General features: G+C 42.0%; 2 protein-coding genes across 6 annotated transcripts in view; both read left to right on the plus strand.

Moving 5' to 3' along the window:
• Nucleotides 1-14984, plus strand: LOC129848881 (uncharacterized). Of its 5 annotated transcripts, XR_008758581.1 has the most exons (10): nucleotides 1-455; nucleotides 3691-3807; nucleotides 9839-9888; nucleotides 10010-10079; nucleotides 10170-10256; nucleotides 10350-10448; nucleotides 10571-10651; nucleotides 10762-10866; nucleotides 11725-13882; nucleotides 14895-14984. XR_008758581.1 is itself a non-coding variant. In XM_055915981.1 (8 exons), the coding sequence occupies exons 1-8, from the start codon at nucleotides 403-405 to the stop codon at nucleotides 11478-11480; spliced, it is 711 nt and encodes a 236-aa protein (XP_055771956.1). In that variant the 5' UTR covers nucleotides 1-402; the 3' UTR covers nucleotides 11481-11817. The 5 variants fall into 5 exon arrangements, 2 of the variants coding, with proteins under 2 accessions (XP_055771956.1, XP_055771957.1); XR_008758582.1 differs by lacking the exon at nucleotides 3691-3807; XR_008758580.1 differs by lacking the exon at nucleotides 3691-3807 and having other exon boundaries at nucleotides 9839-9883.
• The window catches only part of LOC129848884 (transport and Golgi organization protein 1 homolog), a 24681-nt gene continuing 13902 nt past the window's right edge, over nucleotides 12998-23776 (plus strand). The window contains 9 exon segments of the mRNA XM_055915983.1: nucleotides 12998-13079; nucleotides 14895-15028; nucleotides 16523-16579; nucleotides 16713-18876; nucleotides 19155-19220; nucleotides 19312-19445; nucleotides 23201-23326; nucleotides 23455-23476; nucleotides 23613-23689. Coding sequence (XP_055771958.1) covers nucleotides 12998-13079; nucleotides 14895-15028; nucleotides 16523-16579; nucleotides 16713-18876; nucleotides 19155-19220; nucleotides 19312-19445; nucleotides 23201-23326; nucleotides 23455-23476; nucleotides 23613-23689 — 2862 coding nt within the window.

Consider the following 23776-nt stretch of genomic DNA (forward strand, 5'->3'; position numbering starts at 1 on the left):
TGATATCTAACCATACAATGAATACTTTTGTAATTAATCAAACCTTTGACATATATTTTTGACTATTTCCAACGAACAAGCTAGCTATCGAAAAGTGTCAGCGTGTGTAGTTAAATTAGCCTGCTAACGTCTCCATAGCTAGTAGCATGTAATCAGGACATGACCAAACTGTTGCTGAGATAATAGATGTTGAAACTTCCAAGGAGAAAAGAGGCATTGTTGAAACTCACTCATATGCTTGCAGTGTAAAAAAGGGGGGTGAATGCGATTCATAACCGAATACCCCAACCAAGGAGCAGCTTCCATTTGACAAAGAAGCTCTGAATCGTCTGTGGCCGATAACTGAGAGAGCAAGGAAGGAAGGGAAAAGGGGATACTTTGCGGGAGCTAAGGCTTTTGTTAATGGAAGGGAAATTCGCGCTGACGCCTAGTTTGTTGACTGCTGGACTTGTCAAGTGAGTTGTGCAGGACTGAGTTTTATTTGCTAATTTGATAAAACTAGATATTTATTGAGGAAAGAGCATTGTTTGTGTGAGCCAAACTTTTTTTATATATATATATTTTTTATGGCAGGGAAATTCGCACTGACACTTAATGTTAGCTTAATGGCTATTCGTTTTTACCAATCTATAGTACAATGTTATTTGGAATTGTATAAATATATATAATTTAGATCAACCACTTACGTGGTGCAAAGGTATGTTTTTATTTGCAACTAGTAAGACCTTTTCTTTTTATGAGAACCCGATTCATGTGAACGTATACAAGTTTAATATTCTTCATATAGTCACTTTGATCGTAAATGTCCATTTCTGTTTTTTCTATTAATGCCAGGGGAATCTGTCATTTTTTGAAAAGGAGATCTTTATTTTTGTATTGTAAGGGTAAGAGTGCCGATTTATTTCATTCAAGAAACTCATGCCTGTTGCACAGATACTGCGTTTTGGAAGTGTCAATGGTGATGATATGAATGACATTTGGTTTTCATTTGGTACTAATCGGTCAGCAGGTGTCCCTATTTTAAAAGGCAACTTTAAGGCTCATATATTGAGTCATGAAGCAGATAATACAGGGAGATGGATTATACTATTGGCAGATGTTAACCATGTTCAATTCATTGTTGTAAATACTTAAGCTTCCAATAACAAGTCAAGTAACTGTATTTTATTTAGAGACATTGAGAGGAAAATAAGTAAAATGATGTCTAAATTTCAATTGGCCAAAGTAATATGGGGTGGAGATTTTAATACAGTATTACATGATAATCTAGATAGATGGCCTCCTATGGATAGCAATTCTGTTTGTGAGATAAGGAATATATGTCTAAGGTTAGGTGTTCTAGATATTTGGAGACATAAGAACCCAGATAAGATTATGTTTACATGGAGTACCAAAGATTTATCTATACAATCCCGTATTGATTTCTGGCTGATATCTGAAGATATTGCTGACAAGGTTGATACAGTCTCGATTGAACCATGGATTTTAACAGACCACAACGGGATCTCAATAAAGATAAATATGCATGGTTTGTCAACCCAAAAAAGTTAAAGGTTACTGGAAAATGAACAAGACTTTACTAGAGAATGAAGTATTTAAGAAGGAAGTAGCAGGAATTAATGATAAATACAGGAGTTGTGCCTGTGTTATGAATATGTTTGGGAGCTAATATATATTATACTGGGAGCTAAGGAAATTTGATTAAGGCTTTTGGCTATTTCAATGGGAAAAGAAATTGCTCGTGCCAAGAGAGAGAAAGAATATGACATCATAAAGGGAATAATGGATTAAACTAAAAAAAGGGAACTAACTAATCAGGAATTACTGGACCTATCATCATTGCAAATGCAGTTAGATTGTTTCTACGAGGAAAAGACCCGGGGAGCGTTTGTAAGAGCAAGACGATTAAAGATATTTCTTTAATTTAGAAAAAAGGCCAGGCGAAAAGACTTCCTTCCATATGTCAATTAATGATTAATAATACTCCCAATGAAAATCCAAAAGAAATCTCTCAGCATGTTTCCCAGTTTTATCTGAATCTGTATACATCAGCCCAGCCAACTTCCAATATGTATCTTTTCTTAGACAATGTAGCAAAGAAGTAGCTAAGAAGATAATGATTTCAGGGATTTTTGTGATGAGTTAGCTGAAATTGAGATAAGACTGTATTAAAAGCCTTAAGGACAATAGGTCCCCTGGAAATGATGGTTTAATAAGCGAGATTGATAAATAATTCAATGATAAATTGATTCCTTTCATTCTTGCTATGCTTCCTGTAATTAAGGTGTAATTACTATGATTCAATGGACATGGGTGGGGGAATATTTGTGTGACGACCTAAAATGGGGGCAGAAGCTCACCAGCACCCCATCTTATATGTCCAACCACCCTGAACGTCAGACTCTATTGAAGCACATACAGTGGTGTAAAGTACTTAAGTAAAAATACTTTAAAGTACTACTTAAGTAGTTTTGGGGGGTATCTGTACTTTACTATTTATAGTTTTGACAACTTTTACTTTACTACATTTCTAAGGAAAATAATGTACTTTTTACTCCATACATTTTCCCTGACACCCAAAAGGAATCGTTACATTTTGAATGGCTAGCAGGCAGGAAAATTGTCAGTTGGATGTACTGCCAAATTCTCTAAAATTAAGTTGGAAGCGACTTATTATAGAGAAATGAACATTCAATTCTCTGGCAGCAGCTCTGGTGGACATTCCTGCAGTCCGCATACCAATTGCACAGAACTTGCACAGAATTGCTCAGAACTTCAGACGTCTGTGGCATTGTGTTGTTAGAAATATGCACATTTTAGTGGCCTTTTGTCCCCAGCAAAAGGTGCACCTGTGTAATGATCATGCTAGTTAATCAGTTTCTTGATATGGTGCACCTTTCAATGTGGATAGATTATCTTGGCAATGGAGAAATGCTCACTTTTTTTTTTTCGGCGTACAGAACATTTCCCGGGACCTTTAACTTCAGCTCATGAAACATGGGACCAACCTTTTACATGTTGCGTTTTTTTGTTCAGTATAATTTATTACAAATATAGCCGTATACAGTCCTCCAGATATCTGTTGACAAGGACATACATCACTGTGTATTTGTTACACTGTACATACAAAAATGGCCAATTTCTTTTTTGTTTGTTGCCATTTTCCATTGTTACTAACTTGTACTGGTTAAAAGTATGATTAAAGAAGAAGAAAAACGTGTATTTTTTGCAAACCATGTTTAGTACTTCTAAAAGAGACAATGACAAATTCATGGTTCAACAAGATATTATAGTCATCAAAAGGGTAGAATTTTAGCATTGATATACTTATGATACAGTACTTTACAGCTTTGATTGGTCACAGAATATATGACATGAAGGGGTGATGTAATTATCTGAAATACTGTATATTTGAATAGTTTAGTTAATCAAAAGTGAAGTATGGTTATAGGTCCAATGGGTGTTGTTCATATACCACTCTGACTCAAAATCAATATATTAGATACATACTATTTATCAGCATATTGACAGATTATTACTATCAACTGCTGCTTGCAAGTTATTTTATCCTGTTTGTTTCTTTTGGAACAATGGCAATTAAGTTGATTAAAATTAAGAATAGCTAGATGGGCTACCACTGGTGTCACAGGCATCACAGGTCTTGACCACCATGTTGCGATGCTTCTTTAGGATCACGTTGTTGTTGTCAGCGTAGAAGAGTACAGAGATGGGACTGAGCTTGGTGGTTGTGCAGCACGCTTTGGGAACCTCATCCGGCTTCAGAAGGTGAACCTGCCATTGAAAACGGTAAATCAGACTCATTCACACATGCACTTTCATATAGTCAATGATAATATTCTGTTATAAAAGAGATATGGGTTATTTAAGCAGTAAGGCCCAAGGAGGGGTGGTATATTGGCGATATACTACAAACCTCAGTGGTTCCTTATTGCTATTATAACACCTACTCATTCAAGGGTTTTTCTTTATTTTTACTATTTATTTAACCTTTATTTAACCAGTAAGGGCTCATTGAGATTTAAAATCTCCTTTTCAAGAGCGTCCTGGCCAAGATAGGCAGCACCAAGTCATTACAAAAATACAGACAAACAACATGAAAAACTACAAGTAATCTAGTAGAAACCATTGAATTCACAAGAGTATAACAAAAAACAAAAACAGCAAATTAAAAACATTGACAGGTCAGGGAATCAGTCTCAAGATCATTCATCAGTGATTTAAAAATACCAATCGGGACAAGTTCTATCAGTTTAATAGTATTTTGTAAGGCGTTCCAAGACGATGGCGCAGGTATCATTTCTGAACAATAAAAATGCCCAAATAAAAAGGTAGTAAACCCAAAATGGCTTAATAAATCAAAGTATACCAGTGACTGAGCCTACGAGTGACTAGAGAAGGTCAGCCAACCCTGGTATACAAAGTGCAGTGGTGCATAAGGGTTTTGCAGTTTTGCAAAATAAATCTCAAAGTACCATGGTAAAGGGTGTCAATTGATCTCAAACACTGAGCGGAAGCATTCATATATAAAATATCCCCATAGTCTAGTAAAGGCATAAATGTAGCTGATACTAGCCTCCTTCTGGCTTCAAAAGAAAAACAGGCCTTATTCCTAAAATAAAATCCCAATTTCAGCTTCAATTTTTTTGTAAGTTGTTGAATATGCAATTAAAATTCCAAGATATTTATATGAGGTTACAACCTCAATCTCCTTGCCCTGACAGGTAGTAATAGGTGAAAGGTTCAGAGGTCTATTTCTTGCTTTAGAAAACACCATTAGTTTAGTTTTGTCAGTATTGAGGATAAGCTTCAATTGACACAAGGTATGTTGAACAGTATAAAAAGCAGTTTGCAAGTTCTGGAAAGCTTTTGTAAGAGACGAGGCACAACTGTAAAGAACAGTATCATCAGCATAAAAATTAAGTTGCGCATTTTGGATATTTTTGTCAAAATCATTTATATAAATAGTGAATAAGAGAGGACCATGTACAGAGCCTTGGAGCACACCATTAAAGACAGACAATATAACAGACATAAGCCCATCAAATTGAGTGCACTGAGTTCTATCAGATAGATAGTTAGCAAACCATGCAACTGCATGCTCTGAAAGACCTACACTCGACAATCTCTGCCTTAGTATAGCATGATCAACTGTATCAAAAGCCTTAGAGAGATCAATAAAAAGTGAGACACAGTGTGGTTTTTTGTCAAGGGCTTCAGTGATATCATTTAAAAGCTTCATGGCTGCTGTAATTGTGCTATGCTTCTTCCTGAAGCCCAATTGGTACATTGATAAAATAGAGTTAGTAAATAAAAACTATTTTAGCTGTTCACTCACAAGGGTTTCAAGTAATTTCACCAGGGGTGACAGCTTTGAGATTGGCCTATAATTATTAAAAAGAGTTGGATCTCCCACTTTTAAAAGTGGTAGGACAAATGCTGATTTCCAGATTTTCGGAATATCATTACATTCCAGGGTTAGATTGAACAGATATGTAAGTGGTTCAGCTATGAAATCAGCTGCCAGATTTAAAAAGCAGGGATCCAAATGATCAAGACCTGCAGGCTTTCTCTGATCTAAGGATTTCAGGGCTTTACGTACCACCTGCACTGAGAATGGCAAAAAGCAAAAAGTTTGACCAGCTCTCACTGGTTCATCCACACAGGGTTGTACAGAGACAGAGGACACTGGTTCGTCCACACAGGGTTGTACAGAGACAGAGCACACTGAATCAAACAGCCTACCAGATGATACAAAGTGCTCATTGAAACAATTCAGCATTTCAGTTTTGTCATATACAGCAAGAGAGTCCTTCAAAACACATGACGGTAATTCAGTAACATTACTGTTACCAGACATAGACTTAATAGCCTTCCAAAAGTTTCTAGGGTCATTCAGGTTATCAGTGGAAACAGACATAAAATTTTCAGACTTGACCTTCCTGAGAAGAAAAGAACACTTTTTTCGTAACTGCCTAAAAATAAGCCAATCAGCATCAGAACATGATTTCCTTGCTTTAGCCCAGGCTAGATTACGGTCGTGAATAATACAAGACAGCTCAGAAGAAAACCATGGATTATCCCGCCCTTTAACCCTGAACCAGCAGAATGGGTCATGTTTGTTTACTATTTGGAAAAAAACATAATTAAAGAATATCCAGGCAGTTTCCACATCAGGGATAAACTCAATCTTGCTCCAGTCAAAATAAAACAAATCATGAAAGAAAGCCTGCTCATTAAAACACTTCAAATTTCTCTTACGAATAAAACATGGGTTTGTCTTAGGAACCTTAGTATTTCTAACAGCATAATGGTCACTTAAATCATTACAAAAAACACCAACCGCAGAATATTTATGTGGAACATTTGTTAATATCAAATCAATCAGGGTAGATTTATCTGGGCATTTAAGATTTGGGCGAGTGGGTGAGTTAATCAACTGGGTAAGATTCATAGAATTACAAAACATTTTTAAATCATCAGACACTGGTTTTAACCAACACCAGTTGAGATCACCAATCAAGATCATTTCACTGTAAAGAAGTTTAGACATAAGGTGCGTCAAAGAAGAAAATGCTATTTTCTACATTGTTGAATAATAGTGTAGACATCAAAACTATGAAATAACACAAATGGAATCATGTAGTAACCAAAAAAGTGTGAAACATATCAAAACATATCATACTGTATATTTGAGATTCTTCAAATAGCCACCCTTTGCCTTGATGACAGCTTTGCACACTCTTGGCATTCTCTTAACCAACTTCACCTGGAATGCTTTTCCAACAGTCTTGAAGGAGTGCACACATATGCTGAGCACTTGTTGGCTGTTTTTCCTTTACTCTGCGGTCCTACTCATCTCAAAACATCTCAGATTGGTTGAGGTCGGGGGATTGTGGAGGCCAGGTCATCTGATGCAGCACTCCGTCACTCTCCTTCTTGGGAAAATAGCCCTTACACAGCCTGGAGATGTGTTGGGTCATTGTCCTTTTGAAAAACAAATGAATTCTCCTGAGTAGCGCTGTGGTCTAAGGGAAGCTGTGCAGTTAGAGATCCTGGTTGGAGTCCAGGCTCTGTCGCAGCCGGGCCGCGACCGGGAGACCCATGGGGCGGCACACAATTGGCCCAGCGTTGTCCGGGTTAGGGGAGGGTTTGGCCGGCTGGGATGTTCTTGTCCCATCGAGCTCTAGCGACTCCTGTGGCGAGCCGGGCGCAATGCACACTGACAGGGTTGCCAGGTGTATGGTGTTTCCTCCGACCCATTGGTGCGCCTGGCTTCCGGGTTAAGCAGGCATTGTGTCAAGAAGCAGTGCGGCTTGGCTGGGTTGTGTTTTGGAGGACGCACGGCTCTCGACCTTCGCCTCTCCCGAGTCCGTACGGGAGTTGCAGCAATGAGACAAGACTGTAACTACCAATTGGATACCACGAAAAAGGTGTAAAAGTAACAAACAATTGTTTTTATTTTTTTATAATAATTTATTTAAACAAATGATAGTCCCACTAAGCCCAAACCAGATGGGATGACGTATAGCTGCAGAATGCTGTTGTAGTCATAGTGGTTAAGTGTGAATTCTAAATAAATCACAGACAGTGTCAACAGAAAAGCACCCCCACACCATATACCCTCCTCCTCCATGCTTTATGGTAGGAAATACACATGCAGAGATCATCTGTTCACCCACACCGCATCTCACAAAGACATGGCAGTTGGAAACAAAAATCTCAAATTTGGGCTCCAGACCAAAGGACAAATTGATTGTGTTTCATGGGCCAAGTAAGTCTCTTCTTCTTATTGGTGTCCTTTAATAGTGGTTTCTTTGCAGCAATTCAACTATAAAGGCCTGATTCACACAGTCTCCTCTGAACAGTTGATGTTGAGATGTGTCAGTTACTTGAACTCTGTGAAGCATTTATTTGGGCAGCAATATCTGAGGCTGGTAACTCTAATGAACTTATCCTCGGCAGCAGAGGTAACTCTGGGTCTTCCATTGCTGTGGTGATCCTCATGAGAGCCAGTTTCATCATAGTGCTTGATTGTTTTTGCAACTACACTTGAAATATTCCATATTGACTGACCTTCATGTCATAAAGTAATGATTTCTCTTTGCTTATTTGAGCTGTTCTTGCCATAATATGGACTTGATCTTTTGCCAAATAGGGCTATCTTCTGTATACCCCCCACCTTGTCACAACACAATTGATTGTGTCAAATGCATTAAAAAGGAAAGAAATTCCACTTTTAAGAAGGCACACCTGTTAATTGAAATGCATTCCAGGTGACTTTCTCATGAAGCTGGTTGAGAGAATGCCAAGAGTGTGCAAAGCTGTCATCAAGGCAAAGGGTGGCAACTTTGAAGAATCTAAAATATATTTGGTTTTGTTTAACACTTTTTTGGTTACTACATGATTCCATATGTGTTATTTAATTGTTTTGATGTCTTCACTATTTTTCTAAAATGTAGAAAATAGTAAAAATAAAGAAAAACCCTTGAATGAGTAGGTGTTCTAAAACTTTTGACCGGTAGTGTAGAGCCTTCAGTGCTTTTTTTCCCTTGTCTGAAATTGGTCAAAATGTCCTCCAAAAGACTTTATAGCCCACTGTGGAAAAGACTATACTTTCAGGAGTTAAACAACACAATAAAAAAATCACCTTGTTTGTCTCATTCTTCCAATCTAGCTAGTGACTTTATAAAACACAATATTTGGTATTTGTATTTTATATTATACCAACGATATAGGAAAGCATCTGGTAGCAAAATAGCCAAAAACATAAAATTAGTAATTCATTCAAGGTTATCAATAGAACATTGTCAGAAAATAATAATCTAAACACAATGTCTCTACCGTATATGGTTGAAAAGTTACCGATTTACTCTGAGATATAACCTCACAACACCAAATATGGAACACATACAACCAAGTGCGGTGCAGTCTAAACTAGTAATGGTCACAGCAAATTATCATTATTATTTCATCAACACTGTCAAGTACAAGTATATGAATGTTATAATATTGTAGAGAACAAGCTAATGATTAATTCTATGTAATTTCTAATGACATCAGGCAAAGAAAACGATGTTTGGACATGAATTTCGTAGCTCCCTCTTGAATTGACCCTTTTTCTCTCTACATTGTATAGCAAGTAAGTGACTATATAAAAATAATATATGTCATTCATCAGACACTTTTATCCAAAGCGACTTACAATAAAACCTGCTGTCGTTTATGTATGGGTGGTGACGGGAATCGAACCCACTACCCTGGCTTTGCAAGCGTCATGCTCTATCATGGTCATGGGTGCACCTCAGCCACGCTCAAGGTCCTAAACGATATCTTAACTGCCATCGATAAGAAACAATACTGTGCAGCCGTATTCATTGACCTGGCCAAGGCTTTTGACTCTGTCAATCACCACATCCTTACCGACAGACTCAACAGTCTTGGTTTCTCAAATGATTGCCTCGCCTGGTTCATTAACTGCTTCTCCGATAGAGTTCAGTGTGTAAAATCGGCTTCCTGTAGCCTGGGCCTCTGGCAGTCTCTATGGGGGTGCCATAGGGTTCAATTCTTGGGCCGACTCTTCTCTGTATACATCAATGATGTCGCTCTTGCTGCTGGTGAGTCTCTGATCCACCTCTACGCAGACGACACCATTCTGTATACTTCTGGCCCTTCTTTGGACACTGTGTTAACTACCCTCCAGACGAGCTTCAATGCCATACAACTCTCCTTCCGTGGCCTTCGATTGCTCTTAAATACAAGTAAAACTAAATGTATGCTCATTGGTCACTGATTTTGAATGCTTGTTTTGTTGTCGTAGGGTTGGGAGGAGGACATGCTGCCTGAGGAGAGGGAGGTTCCTCTGGTAAAGTGAGTTCCTCTAAATGTCTGTGTAGTCTGGGCTTGTCAGATGCTGAAGGATAGTGGTCATAATGCTGCTATCCCCCATTGACTCTAATGGTTGACATGCTCCATTCCCTCCCTTTCACAGCCTCTACCTAACCACCAAGAGAGTGGAGGACATCGCCCTGAGGCTCGTCTCCCTGCGCCAGGCCTTCACTGTGAGTGGACACACTTTTCTTTTTCTCTCTGTGACTTCTTGTTCTCTCCTAGAGGAAGATGTCTCACCCTAACTCTTCCCTCTCCCCTAGACCCTGCTTGGTTCCACCCTGAGCAGGAACCATCTGTTTGTGGCGGGAAAGGTCCTCCTGGGCGCACTGGTTCGGGCCAACCACATGGTAACTCACTAACGCATTCTCTGTCAAGGGAAAGAGAGCGCCCCTGAGGTGAAATGTGTTCTGTTCACTAAGATGCTCTTTTCTTTGTCATAGGACGAGGCCAAGTTCATCCGTACTTATAACGACTTTGTGGACTACCTGAGTGACCCCTCCAAGCGGAATGACACTGAGAGGGAGCTGGCTGAGGCAAAGGTGAGTTCATTAACTCTTTCAAGTCTCACTGAGTTCTTCCACATGCATGTCTTCTATACATCACAGTAGCTGATCTATATGAAATCATTCCTATTTTCTCCAAACGTGTTTTCTTGTCCTAGATCCATCATGTGAACATGATAGATGTCCTCTTTGAGCTGGTGCTGTTTGGGATGATGACAGCTCAGAAGTCCCTGATGGTCGTAAGTAGCATCTCACTGGTACATGTTTTGATATCTCTCTATTAGCAGTTTCACTTAAATTCCTCTTCTCTTCTATTCTCTCCTCTTTTCTCCTCCTTTGTTTCCTTTAGCACGCCGGTGGGTTTGTGGAGGATCTGTACGCTCTCCTGTACTCCTTCCTGCCCACTGCTGCCAACATGGAGCCAGAGGCTGACAGATACCTGCTGCTGCTCAATGTAAGAGTCAAGAGGTTACTTCCTGTTTACTTCCATATTCTTAGTGTACTTCCTTTTTACTTCCTTATTCATGGTTAACCAGGTTCCAATGTCATTTTAGGGGGAGTATTTCTAATTGTCTCTCTCCTCTTGATAAGCTAGTAACTCAGAGCCATTTTCTATGTGTTGTGTGGTGTTCTCTTCAGGGCGGGCTGATGGCTCTGCTAGATGACATGTTTCTGGCCTGGTACTTTAACCCAGAGTCTCTGGTCACGGAGCTCTCCAGCCTCCTGGAGTACCACTTGGAGAACCTCATGGCCAGCATGTAGTCCTACTGCAGGGACCATACTCCTTTCTCATTCTCTCTCTCTTTTGAAGGATTTGAGGACTTGAAGTGCTTTATTGAACCCTGATTAGTTAACACCCATTAATTTAATGTATTCTCTTGTTTTCTCTCCCCACAGGATTATTGTGACACTTTGCCACCCAAGAGGGATCTAGACACCAATGCACTACATTACTTTGCACTGAATTTGAAATGTTTAAATAGTCTGTCAGGGAAAGAGCAGGTGTCCTCAATGTTTTGTATTATCAGTGTGTGTAGTAACCTGGTACAGTATAAAGTTTACCACTAGAGGGGGTAATTGCTTCAGTCTTGAATGTTACTTCTCACTATCCCTACTCTACATTAACAGTCGGCAATTGTAGACTCCGGTAACTTGGGTATCTTAGTTTTTTATATTTGCCATTAATGTCTGAACCATTTACCATCTTTCCCACTGAAACCAGTAATGTTAGCGTTCATGTGAGAGAGGGTGTAGTAGTTCATACTGACCACTAGTTGGATCCACTAATTGTGGACGACATCCTTGTCTATAGTCGAAGCAAAGAGGAGCACGACTGAAACCTCCGCGCGATGCTGCAAAGGTCCCGCGAGAGAGGAGTCCGGCTCAACCCGAGAAGAGCACAGTCGGCGCTACAGAGGTCAGCTACTTCGGACATCTTCTCACAGCGACTGGAATCAAGCCAGATCCACAGAAGATCTCAACCATAAAAGAAATGGAGCCACCAAAGAACCGTGCAGAGCTGGAAACAGTGCTTGGCATGGTCAACTACTTAGCCAAGTTCGCACCCAGCCTCTCCAATGCTAATGCACCCCTGCATCAACTGCTAAAGCAGTCCAGTGAGTTTCTCTGGGACAAGCAACACGACATTGCTTTCCAGAAATGTGAAAGACTTGATCACGAGAGAACCAGGAACAATCCTTGCCTACTACGACCCCGACAAAGAGCTCAGACTCCAAGTAGACGCATCGAAGTATGGACTAGGTGCAGTGCTACTGCAAGAAGGAAAGCCCATCGGCTACGCTTCCAAATCTCTCACAGATTGTGAAATCAACTACGCTCAAATTGAAAAGGAGGTCTATGCCATTCTGTTCGGATGTAAACGTTTCCATCAGTACGTATATGGACGACAAGTCATTGTGGAATCCGATATGTCTTGAACGACGCCCCTCAAACACCAAAGAGCCAATGTTACCTCACTGTATCCCAGACCGACCCTGGAAGGTCGTGGCAACCGATCTGTTCACCTGGAACAACAAGAACTACATCATAACAGTTGACTACTACAGCAGATACTTCGAACTCGACAAGCTTCACAGCACCACATCTGCAGCTGTGATACACAAGCTGAAAGCAGCCTTTGCCAGGCATGGCATTGTAGAGACTTTAATATCTGACAATGGGCCCTGTTACAAATCAAATGAGTTTGAATCCTTCACAAAAGCATGGGAGTTTACGCGTCACCACAAGCCCACATTACCCTCAAAGTAATGGCCTTGCTGAAAAATCAGTGCAGATTGCTAAATCACTCATGGATAAAGCAGACAAGAGAGACCCCTACCTCAGCCTCCTTGAATACCGCAACACTCCAGATGACAACTTAAAATCACCAGCCCAGCTGTTGATGAGCCGCAGACTTCGCTCAATCCTTCCCAGCACCAACCAGCAGCTACAACCTGAGGTCGTCAGCTACAAGGAAATGCATGAAAAACGTGCACAGAGACAACAACAACAAAAGCGATACTACGACAGGTCAGCTAGACCACTGCCACCACTGATCGACGGAGAGTCAGTTTTAATCCAGGAGCATGGCCTCTGGAAGCCAGCAGTCGTCATCCAGCCAGCTGACACTGAACGTTCATAGCACGTCCTCACCGCAGAAGGAGCAGTGTACCGCCGCAATCGTCGTCACCTACTGAACACAAAAGAACAACACACTGATGAGATGAACTGTTCCCCTGAAAGAGAACGTGATGGACTAAACACACACATCACAACATACACCATACTTACCTGCAACACCACAAGAGCTGTTGACTGACACAGAAGCATGCTCAGCATCATATCGCACAAGGTCAGGAAGAGAGGTCAAGCCCAGAGCTGTCCTAGAACTGTGAAATGTCAAAGGGTGTAGGCGGATCGCTGCCCTAAAAGAGTTCCACACTGTAAACTTGTTATTGAAAGTTCACTTGAAATGCTTTGGTATTGTATTTGTTTGAAATGTTAAGATGTATTTCTACTGTGAAAGCTGAGTTGCTGAGAATCCCTTGTTCGAAAAGTAACAGTATGTTGGACCATTGTTTCAGAGTCTATGTTGATTCAGTTGGTGTAGTATAAAATATAAATGGTTACTTACCTTGAGTTCAAACTGCAGAGCATGTTTTCAAAAGAAACGCTTAGAATATGTAAACATTTTTCTTTTGTTTTAAAAGAAGGGGGATGTAATATTCATATGTGTAAACATACTGAGTAATAATTGGATGCGTTTTACCGCCATATCATACTGTGCTATGATTGGTTAAGACCACCCAAATGGTTAGGTCATGGTCAGTTTGATCCTGGTTGGCGATACGTGAACATGCCAGTTATAGCTAGCTAATAAAGAGCTATGTTAAGAAACATCCTGTAGTACTGCATTTTATTATTTTGTACAAAGTGTGCAAAACAAGACAGTGCAGACGAGGAATGCAGTGGTAAGTACTTGGCGCTAAACTCAAGCGAACTTTCAGGATGCTTCCATCTTTCCATAACTAGCTAGCTTGACCGGCGTTGTCATTTCAAGGGGGTAAACTCGGCTAACCTAGCGCAACTGTCATTAACGTTAGTTGTAAATACTGTAAAGAAACAGGCAGGGAGCAGGTCTCGAACCCTCGACCTTCTAGCCCGAAGTCCAGCGCGCTATCGACTGTGCCGCAAAAGCATGCTCGTGCAGATTTCCGCGCTTATAAACCCAGGGTCGTTACTCTGCCAATGCATATTAACCTAAGCTTGCTTAGTTGTAGCCCAAGCGAAGTCTCAGCCTGTGTTGGCTACTGCCTGACTAGTTGCCAAATTCTGGAACTATAATAACTGTGTTTTTGTAGTAACTACATTAGTAGCTTGCACCATGTAAACAAGCTTTTGGCCTATATATTTTCTTGAACCCAAAGGCAAAGCTACACAAGGGCCCATAGCTAATCCAAACTTGTGAACATTGACTAACTAACTACATGACAACTTGCCAATTGATCTGGCAGTCTTCTTAGTTAATTAACTAGCTAGCTACACACAATAATAGAGATGTGAGCTTAATTGTAATCAACTACTATAGTTACTTACTAAACTGACCATTAATATAGCACACTTCTGTGTTGGTTTAGGAAGCAAATTGCAAGATGGATTATAGGCCTGGTTAGCTATAAAGCTAGCTATTGTTGACATAAAATACTGGCATGTCATTAACCCCTCTGCTTGCAAGTTCTTCTCTTTTTACATCTACCCTATCAAGACAAAAACAATATTCTATTTAGCCTTAATGCTTGGCTTTCCTTTTGGATACTCTGGCTCTGTAAAAAGAGAAGCAGATAAAACAAGGCTTACTTTAGTGATGTGTATTGTATTCACGCCCTGATTGTGCATGGGGCACATAGGGAGGACGCTGAGGTAATGGGCTGGAATCTTTGGTAGGCGTGAAACAACTGATATTTGAATCATTCCTCTCCACAGTGCTCCTGTGCCGGGGCAAAGCTTTCAGCGATTTCACCGGACCAGACTGTCGGTTTCTGTCATTTAAAAAAGGAGAGACTATATATGTCTACTATAAACTCTCAGGCCAAAGGACAAATATATGTGCAGGGAGTGTAAGTATGAGTTACTATTAAATTACAGTACCTGTCAAAAGTTTGGACACACCTACTCATTCAAGGGTTTTACTTCACTATTATTCTACAATGTAGAAAATAGTAAAGACATCAACACTTTGGAAAACACATGGAATCATGTAGCAACCAAAAAAGTGTTAAACAAATCAAATATATTTTAGATTCTTCAAAGTAGCCACCCATTGTCTTGATGACTGCTTTGCACAGACTTGGCATTCTGTCAACCAGCTTCATGAGGTAGTCACCTGGAATGCATTTCAATTAACAGGTGTGCCTTATTAAAATGTTATTTGTGGAATTTATTTCCTTCTTAATGCGTTTGAGCCAGTTGTGTTGTGACAACAGTTCAGTCGCAAAAACCATCAAGCGCTATGATGAAACTGGCTCTTATGAGGACTGCCACACGAAAGGAAGACCCAGCGCTACCTCTGCTGTGAGTTAACTGCACCTCATATTGAAGCCCAAATAAATGCTTCACAGAGTTCAAGTAACAGACATAGCCCAACATCAACTGATCAGAGGAGACTGCGTGAATCAGGCCTTCATTGTTGAATTGCTGCAAAGAAACCGCTACTGAAGGACCCTAATAAGAAGAAGAGACTTGCTTGGGCCTAGACACACGAGCAATGGACATTAGACTGGTGGAAATCTGTCCTTTGATCTGATGAGTACAAATTTGAGAGTTTTGGTTCCAACCTTCGTGTCTTTCTGAGATGCAGAGTAGGTGAACGAATTATCTCCGCATGGGTGGTTCCCACCGTGAAGCATGGAAGAGGTGTGGGGGTGCTTTGCTGGTGACACTGTCTGTGATTTATTTAGAATTCAAGGCTCACTTAACTGGGATTCTGCAGTGATATGCCATCCCATGTGGTTTGTGCTTAGTGGGACAATTATTTGTTTTTCAGCAGGACAATGACCCAACACACCTCCAGGCTGTGTAAGGGCTTTTTGACCACATTCACCCGACCTCAACCCAATTGAGATGGTTTGGGATGAATTGGACCACAGAGTGAAGGAAAAGCAGCCATCAACAGCTCAACATATGTGGGAACTCCTTCAAGACTGTTGGAAAAGCATTCCTGTTTCAACAACACAACATGCATTTTGCTACACCCGCAATTACATCTGCTAAATACGTGTATGTGACCAATAAAATTGGATTTGATTTGGGCTTCTTTGAAGAATATCAAATATATTTAGATATTTTTTTGTACACTTTTTAGGGTTTACTACATGATTCCATATGTGTTCTTTCATAGTTTTGATGTCTTCACTATTATTCTACAATGTAGAAAATAAAGAAAAACCCTTGAATGAGTAGGTGTGTCCAAACTCTTTACTGGTACTGTATATGATAACATTGCGGTCTAGAAGGAATGTTGAAGCTTTTTCTGTTTTGTTAACATGTTTCATTCTCTGTTTTGTTTCCATTTCTTACAATGGGTTGGTAACCGCTTTGGTTACTTCAATAAGGACCAACTCGTAATCAATCACATATACACTGAAAAAGAAATGGAGATTCCTGCTGAGGTAAGTCAATAAATAGATGTAGGCCTAGTTCACTACTGCCAATGCATCATCGCTTAAAACATTGTCTGGAATGACTGAACTTCTTTCTGAAATAGGTAGTGTGACTCAAACAATGTTTTCTTTTTCTTTTCAGGAAACCGACATTGTTTGCTTTGAGACTGGACACGATAAGTTTGACAGTTATGACATTGATTCACTGTTAGGTTCCTCTTTATTGTTAACAGACAAGGAAGAATCTGTGCAAGTAACCACAGAGACTTTGTACCTAAACAAAAGTGCTGAGAGCACCACGGTGGAAGTGGATGAGCCTCCACCTGAAGTGACACTGTTCGAAAATTATAAGATTGATAGGGATGTACCTGAGGACATTGATAAGGTTGTAGAGGTTCCAGATAATGATGATCTGAGACATTTTGAGCCTTTAGAGTCCTCTTTGCCTCAGCCTGAAACTCTTGACACAAAGGGAGTGGAATCTAACACTGTACTTGAGACCACAGCTGAGAGGATCAAAGATTACCTTCAGAAAGATCAGCAGAGGACAGTGCCGTACAGTGTTGTTGAACCAGAGGAAGGTGAGATCAAAGAAACCCCCTCAGAACCTGAATCCAAAGATGATCCTGAGTTAGAAAATGCACCTGATGGTTTTTCAGAAGGCAGATCTATTCCTGAGTTAAACACCACACTAGGAATAACTTTTGATGCTGTCACTTCCAATGATAAGGACACTTGGAAGGTGACTCCATATGACGAGGAAAGTGACAAGACTGAATATCAGCAGGATGAGGAAAGTGATTATCATCTCAGGCAAACTCCATTGCTGGCTTTTCCTGAAGAAAGTTCTAATTTGGAACACGAGAACATTCCAGAATCTGATCAGACAGATGAGGAATACAGTCTATCAGAGGTACCTCATACACAGAAACAGGACTCCAAGGACAATAACCTGTGGTCTGCATTTGGTGATACCGTTTTTAACATTGTCAGTGGTGGGGAAAGAATAGCTTATGTTGCCGGTTCAGAGGAAGATGACGAGGAGGATGATGACGAAGGTGAGATTACACCAGAGGAGCCTCCCAAAATTGAAGAACCCAAGGAGTCATTTGGCTGTTCTACTTCCTCTGAGCTAATCTTTGAGGAACCTGCGGACTCTAATTTCAGTGAGGATGCTGTCAAAGTACCTGATGAGGATTCTCAGACGTTGCAGTTTGAGAATGAATCTGAAGAAGGTGACATCGAACCTTCAACACCTCCTGCTGATGAGGCGAGTCCCTTTGAACACACTGAGGCTTTAGCAGAGAATCTCACAGAAGATGACAGCCCAGTCCCTAAACAGCTCTCACAGACAGACATGCTCTCAGACTTTGATAGTAAAATGAACAAATCAGAGCAGAAACAAGCTGTTGAAGAACTCCCCATACAAAAAGAGGAGTCAATAGATTTCTCACAAGTAGAGAATACATTTAAACAGGGTGGTACAGAGCTTTTCAGACTATTTCGAGAACCATACCAGAAGGTCCCAGATCCAAGTAGAAACACAATGGTGAAAGAGAGCCATCAAGAACTCCCCATAGAGGAGGAGGATTCAATACACCTAGAGGGGGAAGAGATTGAGGAAGAGTTGCTAGAGGATGAAAATGCAGTATTATCTTCATCCAAAACTGAGCACACTGATGAAAATGACACAGAAAGTCTATCTGAATTTGGGTCAGAGCAACCCAATAATTATACACAAACCGATGTTGTATCCAGTGATGTGTTGGATGTGGTCCAACACGACGAGGCTATTGACATAGAACCTGAGGTGCATGAGACTGAAAATGGTGCTGAAAGCCACACACCCTCACTTAAAGATAAAGTTTTGGATCCCCTTCCAAACAAAGAGGCGGAATACAGTGACAATGTGTTGAGGCCGACACTATTGCGACACCGCTGCAAGGAGGAAGATATGGAGCGCCTCCTAAAGATTCTCGGTCCTCAGAACCTCTTTAGGTTGGAGTTCCTTTTTTTTGACCTGGAGCTGAAGGCTGCCCTGCTGTCCCAGACAAACGCCCGTGAGGACATTGAAAAGGTGCTGGAAGCCATTTTGGAAGCCTCTGAAACCCCAATCCTGGATGAGTTTGAGATGATGCTGGATGCCCATGAGAACGCTGAACAGCAGCAGGATGCTGGTGAGTTTGTTGAGGAAACTTCCATCTTGGAAGACTTCCAGGAATTGGTGTTCACCCTGCGTCAGAAGTACTCAACGGCCAGAAGCAGTGCTCCCATGGCAGTGGGCAGTCAACTACACCCTGACACAGGTAATAATGCTTTTTTTTCAGTTTATGTACAAGTCAGAGTATAGGAGGATTAAAACCTTTTGTTAAATAAATATTTGGAAAGTCTCATACATTGCTAATGACATGATAATAATGCCTGGAGATTTGGTTTGCAGAATAAGCTTTAAGAAATGCCCAAGAAGTACAACAAAGTAAATAGTAATCTGTTGACAGAACAAATACACTTCCTGAGAATGCCAGTTAGATTGCAATGCATGAACATTTACTCACTGTTTGAACCTCTCTGAATGTTTCAAAAGATGGGAATATGTCTGAAAATACCTTGGACATGGGACTTAGCGTAGACATGGATCACCCTCCCTCAGGTAGGTGTTCATTATACTTCCCTACTTTTGAAATTGTGGTTGAGATGTAAACTGTATGCATTAACCTAATTTGCTTGTGCTGTATTTCCAGGATCTCTGGAGTCACCTGCTGTCACTGATTTCCATGAAGATGAGCAGAGTGGTTCATCATTCGTATCAGTGCTAATTTTATCTGGTTGTCTCGTCACTCTGTTTTATGAGTATCTTGGAATACATGGTGTTATGGTAAGTTACTTCATGTATTTCTCTCTTGTGAATAGGCTTTCCTTCCTATTGTAATTGACTAATTGCCTGCATGTAGTGCTTAGGACTCAAGTATTCATACTTATTTTATTATTGCTGGGACAATGCATGTATCATTTTTATTTGGGTGGCGGCATTTGCCATGCTGACAGCGTTACCCAACCCTTCCCCTTTTTTCAACTGGTAGTTGAGTACAGCACCGTTTCCGTTAAATGAAACGTTCCAGAACGTAAAAACGTACTGAATGCAGCTCAGGTTCAGTGATCCTTTCCCATTTTTTAGTTGACTTGTTCGAGTGAGGTGTAGACTGAAGTTAAGTGTCCACAGCCGGTGTTTTGCTTATTTAGTGGGATATAAATGATACCCCCGCTCATTTTACCAGGCTTTGTGCGTTTTGCTTAGAAAGGAATCACGTTCAGAACTCTAAAAGGAGGCTAGTAGACATGTTGTTGGTTTACGCAAACGAGTTGCATTGCAAGTCACAAGCCAAACTAACTAGATAGCCAGCTCAACTGTCAAAGTAACGTACAGTAGCGATGGATTCGGAAGAAACAACCCTTTTACCCACTTTGCCCCTGATGACAGAATCTGATCAACTGTCTGTCTTGTACTGTCTTGTACTTCGATATGTAAGTAGTTGGCTACAATGTAGCTAGCTGGCTAGTCAAGTCTTAGGTCGCCACATGGCTGGCTAGCTAGGCTACATTGAAACTGAATCTTGTTGGCAACTTCATTTGCCTGTCCTCTTCCTCATTTAAAAAATGGCTCACTTTCCAGACTAGCAGTATCCGTTCTTCCTATATCTGGGACTCAGATCGAGAGGTGCCTTCAAGTTGTTGAATTTTGCTTTGACAGCTTCCCATTACATTTACATTTAAGTCATTTAGCAGACGCTCTTATCCAGAGCGACTTACAAATTGGTGCATTCACCTTATGACATCCAGTGGAACAGCCACTTTACAATAGTGCATCTAGATCTTTTAAGGGGGGGGGGCAGAAGGATTGCTTTATCCTAGGTATTCCTTGAAGAGGTGGGGTTTCAGGTGTCTCCGGAAGGTGGTGATTGACTCCGCTGTCCTGGCGTCGTGAGGGAGTTTGTTCCACCATTGGGGTGCCAGAGCAGCGAACAGTTTTGACTGGGCTGAGCGGGAACTGTACTTCCTCAGTGGTAGGGAGGCGAGCAGGCCAGAGGTGGATGAACGCAGTGCCCTTGTTTGGGTGTAGGGCCTGATCAGAGCCTGAAGGTACTGAGGTGCCGTTCCCCTCACAGCTCCGTAGGCAAGCACCATGGTCTTGTAGCGGATGCGAGCTTCAACTGGAAGCCAGTGGAGAGAGTGGAGGAGCGGGGTGACGTGAGAGAACTTGGGAAGGTTGAACACCAGACGGGCTGCGGCGTTCTGGATGAGTTGTAGGGGTTTAATGGCACAGGCAGGGAGCCCAGCCAACAGCGAGTTGCAGTAATCCAGACGGGAGATGACAAGTGCCTGGATTAGGACCTGCGCCGCTTCCTGTGTGAGGCAGGGTCGTACTCTGCGGATGTTGTAGAGCATGAACCTACAGGAACGGGCCACCGCCTTGATGTTGGTGGAGAACGACAGGGTGTTGTCCAGGATCACGCCAAGGTTCTTAGCGCTCTGGGAGGAGGACACAATGGAGTTGTCAACCGTGATGGCGAGATCATGGAACGGACAGTCCTTCCCCGGGAGGAAGAGCAGCTCCGTCTTGCCGAGGTTCAGCTTGAGGTGGTGATCCGTCATCCACACTGATATGTCTGCCAGACATGCAGAGATGCGATTCGCCACCTGGTCATCAGAAGGGGGAAAGGAGAAGATTAATTGTGTGTCGTCTGCATAGCAATGATAGGAGAGACCATGTGAGGTTATGACAGAGCCAAGTGACTTGGTGTATAGCGAGAATAGGAGAGGGCCTAGAACAGAGCCCTGGGGGACACCAGTGGTGAGAGCGCGTGGTGAGGAGACAGATTCTCGCCACGCCACCTGGTAGGAGCGACCTGTCAGGTAGGACGCAATCCAAGCGTGGGCCGCGCCGGAGATGCCCAACTCGGAGAGGGTGGAGAGGAGGATCTGATGGTTCACAGTATCGAAGGCAGCCGATAGGTCTAGAAGGATGAGAGCAGAGGAGAGAGAGTTAGCTTTAGCAGTGCGGAGCGCCTCCGTGATACAGAGAAGAGCAGTCTCAGTTGAGTGACTAGTCTTGAAACCTGACTGATTTGGATCAAGAAGGTCATTCTGAGAGAGATAGCAGGAGAGCTGGCCAAGGACGGCACGTTCAAGAGTTTTGGAGAGAAAAGAAAGAAGGGATACTGGTCTGTAGTTGTTGACATCGGAGGGATCGAGTGTAGGTTTTTTCAGAAGGGGTGCAACTCTCGCTCTCTTGAAGACGGAAGGGACGTAGCCAGCGGTCAAGGATGAGTTGATGAGCGAGGTGAGGTAAGGTAGAAGGTCTCCGGAAATGGTCTGGAGAAGAGAGGAGGGGATAGGGTCAAGCGGGCAGGTTGTTGGGCGGCCGGCCGTCACAAGACGCGAGATTTCATCTGGAGAGAGAGGGGAGAAAGAGGTCAAAGCACAGGGTTGGGCAGTGTGAGCAGAACCAGCGGTGTCGTTTGACTTAGCAAACGAGGATCGGATGTCGTCGACCTTCTTTTCAAAATGGTTGACGAAGTCGTCTGCAGAGAGGGAGGAGGGGGGGGGGGGGGGGAGGAGGATTCAGGAGGGAGGAGAAGGTGGCAAAGAGCTTCCTAGGGTTAGAGGCAGATGCTTGGAATTTAGAGTGGTAGAAAGTGGCTTTAGCAGCAGAGACAGAAGAGGAAAATGTAGAGAGGAGGGAGTGAAAGGATGCCAGGTCCGCAGGGAGGCGAGTTTTCCTCCATTTCCGCTCGGCTGCCCGGAGCCCTGTTCTGTGAGCTCGCAATGAGTCGTCGAGCCACGGAGCGGGAGGGGAGGACCGAGCCGGCCTGGAGGATAGGGGACATAGAGAGTCAAAGGATGCAGAAAGGGAGGAGAGGAGGGTTGAGGAGGCAGAATCAGGAGATAGGTTGGAGAAGGTTTGGGCAGAGGGAAGAGATGATAGGATGGAAGAGGAGAGAGTAGCGGGGGAGAGAGAGCGGAGGTTGGGACGGCGCGATACCATCAGATTATGAAATTATGAAAACATTCCCCTTACATAACTAACATTCCCCTTACATAACTAACTACATTCCCCTTACATAACTATCACTTGAGGTTACATTCCATAATCTTTTGCACTCTAAATCCACATAGGCCTAAGGTTTGTTAGTTAGATCCACTCTGTGGTGATTAATTTAGCCAATCCCTGAATTTCACTGAGCGACTGCGATGGAAGTTCTTAATTGTGCAAAGGTCCCCATGGTTGGACATTGGTAGGGCCCCAGTCCAATCCAATCCCCATTAATTACATAAGGTCAAGGCAAATCCTCTCTCTATTGATTTTGATCAACAACTAGGTTATAGGCTACGTCTATTTCTAAACCCACCTTGATTTGATCTGAAGATATGCCTCTGCATTGACTGAGAGGGTGCTCAGTGGGATAACCATTAGCCATGCTTGTAAACAGAACACTGGAATGCCTGATGGTTTAGTTCAATGTTTTTAACATCACTTATTTTCTTCTGTCATCTCAGCCCAGCTATTACCCAACTTATCTGCTAAGCCTGACATGTGCTGTAGTAACACTGATTGGACCTGTCTCTCCCCAGATGGTCACCAGCCTGCCAGAGCACTGGAAGCCAGGTCCAGACTTCTACGGCGTGTCCTGTGAACCCGTGCTGGTCACTGCAGGTGCCGGGGTCATCGGCTTCCTCTTCTGGAGGAGCATTCTATCTGTAAGTCGTTGTTGCACAGTTACTGCTTTCATAATTTCATAATCTGATTGCTTTATGTTATTCTATGATGTATTGTATGCTACTGTTGAGGAGGCTGTTTGCTGCCACTTTTCTTTTCCTTCTCACAGGTCAAAGGCAAGTCATATCTAAGTAAGTTCTTCTCTCTGGCTATTTAGGGTGCATAGTGAATCCTCATTCATATTGCTTACAGGCTGGTGTTCTTGTCATGTGTAAACCATGTCTGATTTCATACTCTTGTCATGGTTTTTATTCGCTACTGAAAAAGAAATGGTGGACAGGATGAAAAAGCTTGAACAAGAGCAGAAGGAGATACTCCAAAAGGTCGCTGAACTGCAGCAACAGGTAAGTTGCAGAGACTTTTCACTGACTAAGATCCAGACTTTTGAGTTCAATGTGAATTAAGGGACATAATGTTTTGACAGTATATTT

The sequence above is a fragment of the Salvelinus fontinalis genome, unplaced genomic scaffold (assembly GCF_029448725.1).
Source record: "Salvelinus fontinalis isolate EN_2023a unplaced genomic scaffold, ASM2944872v1 scaffold_1255, whole genome shotgun sequence".
NCBI lineage: Eukaryota > Metazoa > Chordata > Actinopteri > Salmoniformes > Salmonidae > Salvelinus > Salvelinus fontinalis.

Coding starts and splice junctions, on each gene's coding strand:
- LOC129848881 (XM_055915981.1), top strand. CDS start 403: ATGGAAGGGAAATTCGCGCTGACGCCTAGTTTGTTGACTGCTGGACTT. Junction 456..9,838: donor TTGACTGCTGGACTTGTCAA/GTGAGTTGTGCA, acceptor TTGTTGTCGTAG/GGTTGGGAGGAGGACATGCT. Junction 9,884..10,009: donor AGGAGAGGGAGGTTCCTCTG/GTAAAGTGAGTT, acceptor TCCCTTTCACAG/CCTCTACCTAACCACCAAGA.